Source organism: Myotis brandtii, unplaced genomic scaffold (genome assembly GCF_000412655.1).
Source record: "Myotis brandtii unplaced genomic scaffold, ASM41265v1 scaffold825, whole genome shotgun sequence".
Classification (NCBI taxonomy): domain Eukaryota; kingdom Metazoa; phylum Chordata; class Mammalia; order Chiroptera; family Vespertilionidae; genus Myotis; species Myotis brandtii.
The window spans coordinates 573,574-580,977 of record NW_005371349.1 but is presented as its reverse complement, the minus strand read 5'-3'; the positions used below and the strand labels follow the sequence as shown (position 1 = coordinate 580,977).

The following is a 7,404-nucleotide window of genomic DNA, read 5'->3' as shown; positions in this document are numbered from 1 at the left end:
ACCAAGGTCTGAATGGCACAGCCTCGGCCAAGGGCGGGATTGGCCACCCGCCCTGTGCTGGGTCGGGCAGGCTGGCCCTCTCCCCACAGCGGTGCGGGTACGTGAGCGCGTGCCTCTGGTCCCGAAGGCGAGGGTGAAGGGCCATGGATGGAGATGTGACATGCACGTGGGAATGGGAAGGCTGGGCAGACCGAGGGCGTGAGGAAGGGGAGACACGGATTTCCTTAGAACTGGAGCTATTTGGATGTAAAAAGGACCCCTGACCATCTTGGGGTCCGAGAACTCAGCTCTTCTGCCCCTTGGGCCTCCATCCCCACACAGGGCTCAGCACCCAGGACACCTGGCCCCTCGCTGATGACCATGCACTTCCCTCGAGGGACCCCGGGACTTGGGGCTCAGGAGGCCATGGGAGGTCAATGCCAGAGGGAGGGGGAGTCTAGTAGCAAAAGCAAAGCCGGGAGCCTCCCCGACAGAAAAGCCGGGCCGTTCCCTGAGCACCTGCGGCGTCAGACTCTGCCCGGCAGCTCCACTGCGTCCCAGGGGGACACTGCGTGGGAAGGAGCAGAGTGGGACAAGCAGACAGGTCAGTGCGCACCTAGGACAGTCCCTGTGGAACTCACAGGGCCACGCCGCTCACAGTCCCGCCCGAGGGGAGGCAGAGGCCGCTGCCTGTCCCCAGCGCTGTCACACGTCACTGCTCGGTGGCTCTTTCTCTGGGCGGCTCTGCCACGTTGAGCTGAGCCGACGCCTGAGGAGCTCCTTGCCTGGGAAAAGCACGTTCCCCAAACCAGCACGTGCAGGGGGACCCCGACAACTAACTAAGGCCGATCTGGGGTGTTTAATGACGACTCATTGAAAAAAAGGAGGGAGAAAAACAAAACTAAAAACAGAGCCAAGCCCGGCCGGCGTGGCTGTGGCTGAGAGTCGACCTATGAACCAGGAGGTCACCAGCTCGATCCCCAGTCAGCACACAGGCCCGGGTTGCAGGCTGGATCACCAGTGCGGAGCGTGCAGGAGGCAGCTCATCAGTGATTCTCTCTCATCGTTGATGTTTCTCTCTCTCTCTCCTCTCCCTTCCTCTCTCTGAAACCAATATGTACATATTTTTAAAAATATTTTAATAATAAAAATGTAAAAAACAGAGCCAAGGTTGGAATGCCCTCCCCGACACCTAGGACTTGAGCAAAGGGGCGCCGGGCGTCCTGGTTCTGTCTCCGTTCAGTCTCCCTGGGCGGCGTCCTGCGTTTAGGAAGCACATCCCCCAGGTGCCCCTGGCACGGCGGACGGAGCCCGGCTCTGGGCGTCAGACGCCCCTCTCCACTGTGGGGATGACTTTCTCAGCAAGGGGGCTGGATCCCACCACACAGCCCTGCGTGGCCAAGGAGGAGCTGGGGTCCCCTGGCTTCTCGCACTGCCGTCCGCAGGACAGCGACTGCTCCTGGCGCCTCCCTGCCTGGCCCGGGGCCACTCCTCAACGGGACTGGACCTGCCCAGTTCCCCAGGGACTGTACGCGAAGTTAGAAGCGGCATTAACACTACCACCAGCAACTAAAACAGGCCACCGAGTAACAAAGCCAGAGGCTGCAGCAGTCACAGCGCCGGGCAGAGCGCGAGCAGGGCGAGGGGTTACATACCTCCTGGAGTTTGGGGCAAGGAAAAGGAGCCAAAACCATGGAAACATACAAACGAGGGAGAAAAGAAAATTAAAACAAAGAAATCAAATCCACCTCCTTAGTGCAACGTATTAGTCATTCACAACTGCTGGGGGAGGGGTGCGGGGCTGGGGGCAAACATGGCCCCCGGCGTGCTGCTGCCTGGCCACGCCCCACGGGAAAGGGGGATCCCAGGCATTGCCGAAACCTGCCCCCACGGGCCCCCCATCAGCTCTCATGAAGCGGCCGCAGATCGGGGTCCAGCACTCCCAGCAGAGTGAGGAGACGGGGGGGGGGGCGGGGGGGGGGACTTCCTTCCGCCGGTGACACTGTTTGGTGTGTGAGAACGAACACGCAGACCCATGCATGCTCGTGTGCGTGTGTACACAAGAGTACACGTTCTGTGGCGATACGGACACACACACCACGCCAGGCAGCTGTGAAGCCCCGAGGAGGAGGTGGTGGGGCTTTGGGAAAGGAATGCAGTGACCTAACAAGTGAGACCACGCTTCAACTTTTCTTTTTAAAAAACACGGGGAGTCTCCTGCATTTTCGTGTCCTGGTACAAGCACCGAGGCGACCCTTTGCTGATCTAATCTCGGCCTCGCTGGCCACGCTAGCTCCCTGGCCCCGCATCAGCACTGACACAAACCTTGCTGGAGGGACGTACATGCAGATGCACGTGCCGTTCCCTTCCCAGCAGCTCCCTTTATACCCGAGCCACGTGGCGCGGAGGGCGCAGAGCGGCGTGGCTGCCTCTGTGGTCGGTAAGCGAGAGCCTGAACCTCAGGACCCACTGGCTAGAGGTGGACGGAGCGCTGGCTCAGTCAGGAGCCCAGGACTCCCCCAGCTTTAGGAGCGCACGGGCGAGTCATGAGGCACAAACACGGGCTGGGCGGTGCTTTCAGAGGAAATGGAGGCCCTGCCGCCGTCCCACCAGCCAGCGCTCCCAGGTGTGTCAGCAGCGGCTGAGCGACCTCAACTTCCTGCCTCCCGGGCAACTACAATGGGGGGCAGGACCCGCTACCGACGCCCTGACAGTGTGGGACCCGGGCTCGCCAAGGCCAAGGCCAAGGCAGAACAGAGCACTCTCAGCGGCCAAACCCTGACCTCGCCCCTCAGGCTCCTCTGGGCTCTGGACGGTTGATGAAACCATCACGCGGACACGGCGTGGAAGCCCCTCCCTTCTCCCTCCTGGTCACTCAGCCCCTTCCCGGCCACGGCTCGGCCATCGAGCTCACGGGTGCCCCAGGGAGGAGGAGTAACTTGTTTTCTGCATGGAGGGCATTAGCGTGGCTGGGTTGGGGGTGCTGCGGGGTGCACGCAGCCGGGCCGAGGTTCGCCATGCACACGCCCGTGAGCCAGATGCAGAGCATGATGATGCTGGGGGTGCGGGGTGCACGTGTGTGATGGGAAGTAGAGATGGACGCAGCTGGCCACCGCCAGTGAGCGAGAGGGGGCGGGGAAGAGGAAGGACCGGGCGCGTGGGGTGCAAATGCACGCGGCTGTTTCATGGAGAGGGAAGTCCCCCCCACACTCTGGTGTCCCCTGGGGCACTGACTGGCTTCCATTTCCTTCTGGAGGTGGGTTTCGTGGTAACAGTATGGATGCCTCCCGAAGGCCCTCCACAGCGCCTCCGTGACCACCCGTGTTCCACGCTCGTGCACGCATGTGCGCGCCGGCACAGGCCCGAGCCGAGCTGAGCGGGGCCTCACCGAGCTTCAGCAGCCAGCCCTCGCGGTCCGGGTTGAAGAAGGTGTGCGTGAGGTCATTCCCGTCGTCCTCCGGGATTTTGAAGGGCTCGTTTTTGATGCTCTCGTAGAGGTTCTGGGAGAGACAGCACCGCTCGCCTCTGGTTCTAGAAACACTCCCTCCCTCCTCGTGCCTCACCCCCACCAGCACCCTGCACCCTGCGGCCACACGCCTCTGGGCGACAAGAACAGAAGAAACAGCTCCTGCCTCAGGCGACTCCGGAGACAAAAAAAGGACGAGCCTCGGGCCAGCCCAGGAGGAGAGAAAGCCCGTCCTGCCAGCTTCCGTCCATAAACCCCCGTCCTGGCCCCTGGCTGGGCCTCCCACGGCTCCGCAGGGAACACGCACCACTCAGCGCGAGGACACGCCCCCGACGCGCACTCACCCGGAGCAGCTCCTCGGGCAGGTCCCCGCCGTCGTTGATGCCGCGGTTCATGGCGATGAACCTCTCCACTGTGGGCTTGTCTTTGACGTTGGGGTTGTGCAGGCTGGTGTTCAGCATGATGATGGCGAACGAGAGGACATAGCACGTGTCTAGAGAGAAGCGGAGAGCGCTCAGAAGTGCCCACGAAGGAGCAGGGCATGCGGTGGCGTTGAGGCCGGGACACGGTGGTGCCTGGCACTGGGTACTGGGCAGCTGGGCCGCCCCGGGAGAGCCAGGTGACAGACAGTGTCCAGGACTCAAAGGGGCCCCCTTTCTCAGACCGTAACGGACGGCACCCTCAGAGCACAGGGAGAACCACGCCCCGCGCGCGAGAGAAAATCCGTTACGATCCTCCCCCGCCTGGCGGGCACCTACTGCATTCACTCCCGTCTACACGGCCCTCCAGCTCCAGCGGTCACACATGGCCAGTGTCCTCACTGAGCCACGCTGGGACTAAACTGGAACTAAAACAGGCACATAGTTTGAGTCCCGATCTCATTAGCATTTTCCTATGTCAATTAAGGACTTTTAAAACATGATTTTTAAGTGACATAACTGAGAGAGACCACAATTTATACGCCTCCTCCCTGTGGCTGGGTTTCTGGGGGGTTTCCTACTTTTTCCTGCTGCAAACACCCCCTCATCGACGTGCTCAGGCAGGCGCCTGCCCTCTCTGCAAAGGCCCGAACGCCGAGAGGAGCTCGCAGGCCGCCGCGCTGGCCGCCTACCCGTGGACTGGAACACGCCGGGGTTGCACTGGCAGTAGCGCTGGGCGAACGCCTCCATCATCCGGTCGATCTTCTGAGCCTCTCCCGGCAGCCGGAAGCTCCACAGGAACTGCCTGCGGGAGGGAGACGCTGTCACGGGCGGGGGCACCTTCACTTCCCTGGGACCTTCCTCCCGAGGCCCAGGGACACGTGCGGGGCAAGGCTCCCGACAGTGACTCGGCTCGGGCACCAATGAGCCGTCGCACATCCCTGCGTCCCGGGCACAGGCGTGGTGCGGGAGAAGCAGTGAGCATCAGCACTCCCCTATGGAAAGAGGGGCTGTCCTAAGAACCGCACACGGACTGACACACGGCCAGTGCTCTCGGAGGTGAGCCCGTGCAGGCCAGACTCCCCCGCCCCTCACGGTGGCCCCTTTGAGCCAAGACCCATGGCCACAGGCTGACCTGTCTGCTCAGTGACAGCACAGGAAGTGAGGCACACAGACCCCACGCAGGGAGAACACCCACGGTGATTTCGCAGAGAGCACAAACAAACGGGTTCAGTAAAAACGAAAGTTTACTTTTCTCTTTCTAAAATGAAGGGCACAGGTACCTACTTCCTATTCCAGGGCTAAATTAAAGTGTTTTCTAAACTAAAAATTGGAAAAGACTTCAAATTTTAAATACACGTCAATCTCCAGAAAGAATATTAACTGAAGAACCTGAGGGAAGGTTTTGCAAAGTTTGCCCTCAGAACACAACATGGTTCCCTCACTTCCACCATCATCCCAGTCACCGCCCGCAGAGGGCATCTCTTAGGGCACTTCCGGGTTCCCACAAGCCCAGCCCAGCACTGCCATTTCCCCACAGTGTCACCCGGGAGGCAGTGCCACCCACAGTGCCACCCGGGAGGCAGTGCCACCCCACAGGACAACCTGGGAGGCAGTGCCACCCCACAGGGCCACCCGGGAGGCAGTGCCACCTCACAGGGCCACCTGGGAGGCAGTGCCACCCCACAGGGCCACCTGAGAGGCAGTGCCACCCACAGTGTCACCCGGGAGGCAGTGCCACCCCACAGGGCCACCCGGGAGGCAGTGCCACCCCACACGGCCACCCGGGAGGCAGTGCCACCCCACAGGGCCACCCAGGAGGCAGAAGCTGAGACCTGGCCCCGCTTCCAGGCATCGCCTGGCCTGCACTCACCGCAGCGCTTGGACCAGGTTCAGGTCGGTGAACTCGTGTAAGCCCACAAACGCGTGGAGAACCTGGATGTTAAACTCGTCTCTATCAAGAAAAACAAGACATGGGGGCGGGGGAAGGGGGGGTGTGGGGAAAGCAGGTGTCAGACCCTGGAGTCCAAGGGCGTCCCATCCCCACCCCCAGCCGGGCAGTTTCCACGCCCCTGAGTTCTGCCTCCTATGAGCTCAGGAGCAGCAACTGGGCCAGGGAGGAGGCACCGTCTCCTCTGCCTGCTGCATGAGCGGACAAGGCACCCTCACACCAGCTGCTGCCCCCGGGGCCACGCCCCTCAGCCCGTGAGGATGCTGCTGCTTCAGGGCAAACTGCCATCAAGAGCCCAGCATTCTCAGCCAGCCAGTGTGGCTCAGTGGTTGAGAGTCGACCCATGAACCAAGAGGTCACTGGTTCGATTCCTGGTCAGGGCACAGGCCCGTTGCGGGCTCCATCCCCAGTGTGGGGTGTGCAGGAGGCAGCCGATGGACATCTCTCCCTCTCCTTTCCTCTCTCTCTAAAATCACTAATAAAACAACACGTGAAAAGAGAAGCCAGCATTCTGAGGCTTTCTATGTGGCTCCGGCCTCCAGCTCTCCGCCGCGCGCACTGGCCTCACCTCTCCCCCAGGTAGTCCCCGATGGCCGTCTTGTTGAGCCCCTCGCCTTTATACAAGAACTGGGCGATGTCCTCACAGGTGTTCTTCAGCAGGTCGTTCTCTATCAAGAACTGGATCCCCTAAAAAACGCAACAAAGATGTGGTGATGCTCATCTAGACAGGAAGCCGGAGGGCACGGGACGAGGGGTGTGGTGGCCTGGACGCAGGGGCGTCTATGATAAACACTGCCGCTGACAGCGCCGGCCACCACGTGGCTGAGCCCGCACGGCGGGTGAGCGGAACCAGCACCTGAACGCCCGGGGCCCCGACGCGTACTCCTCTCTTACCTTTTTAGGGTCCATGTTAAATTTTTTCCTGCCCATGGCCACCTGCTTGTTCCTCTGCATGTTTTTCCTGTAAAACAACCCCAGCAGCCACGTCAGTGCCGGCACCGGGAGTGTCTGGAGACCAACGTGGCTCCCAGGCGCTCGTGGTGATGCGGGGCTCTGAGGGGTCTGCCGGAAGCGTGTGTGCCGTCTACCCAGGAGGCCCCACCCGACTGGGCCCGCGCGTGCTCCTTCCACTCGGGGCTGCTTCCCAGTGTCTGACTTTATTAACCTCTTCTTCCCACGCCACACACTACCCCAGGCTACAGTCCCCTGAGACGGCCAGCAGTTGGCTAAGTTGTGCAACTCCTACCAGCCAGTCTTCACTGTTTGTCCCGCAGGAAGTGGAAGTCACCCCCAGCTGTTCGTCCCTTCTCCTGCTGGTAGACACTGAACTATTTCCATTTGGGCTATCTATATAATTTATATGAAAAGCCAGCCACCAGAACGCCGTAACAACCAGAATGACTGGTCGCTATGATGTCCACTGCGGCCAGCCAACTGGCCAGATCAGGGAGTGGGGCCGGCCAGCCAATCTCCCAGGGCCCCTCCCCACTCCACCCCACCCCTGATCAGCCTCTCCCACCCCAATTGAGGGCAGGGCGGCCAGCCAACCTCCTGCAGCCCCTCCTCACACCCGGCCCCACCCCAGATTG

The 7,404-nt window shown here is 61.3% G+C and overlaps 1 protein-coding gene across 1 annotated transcript in view; it reads right to left on the bottom strand.

Annotated features, from left to right (window-relative positions):
- CYTH1 (cytohesin 1) overlaps nucleotides 1-7,404 on the bottom strand; it is a 38,633-nt gene that overhangs the window by 14,820 nt on the left and 16,409 nt on the right. The window contains exons 3-8 of the mRNA XM_014531724.1: nucleotides 6,710-7,057; nucleotides 6,384-6,502; nucleotides 5,738-5,818; nucleotides 4,557-4,669; nucleotides 3,790-3,938; nucleotides 3,368-3,479 (exon numbers count right to left, since the gene is read on the bottom strand). Coding sequence (XP_014387210.1) covers nucleotides 3,368-3,479; nucleotides 3,790-3,938; nucleotides 4,557-4,669; nucleotides 5,738-5,818; nucleotides 6,384-6,502; nucleotides 6,710-7,057 — 922 coding nt within the window. The remainder of the gene's footprint in view (nucleotides 1-3,367; nucleotides 3,480-3,789; nucleotides 3,939-4,556; nucleotides 4,670-5,737; nucleotides 5,819-6,383; nucleotides 6,503-6,709; nucleotides 7,058-7,404) is intronic.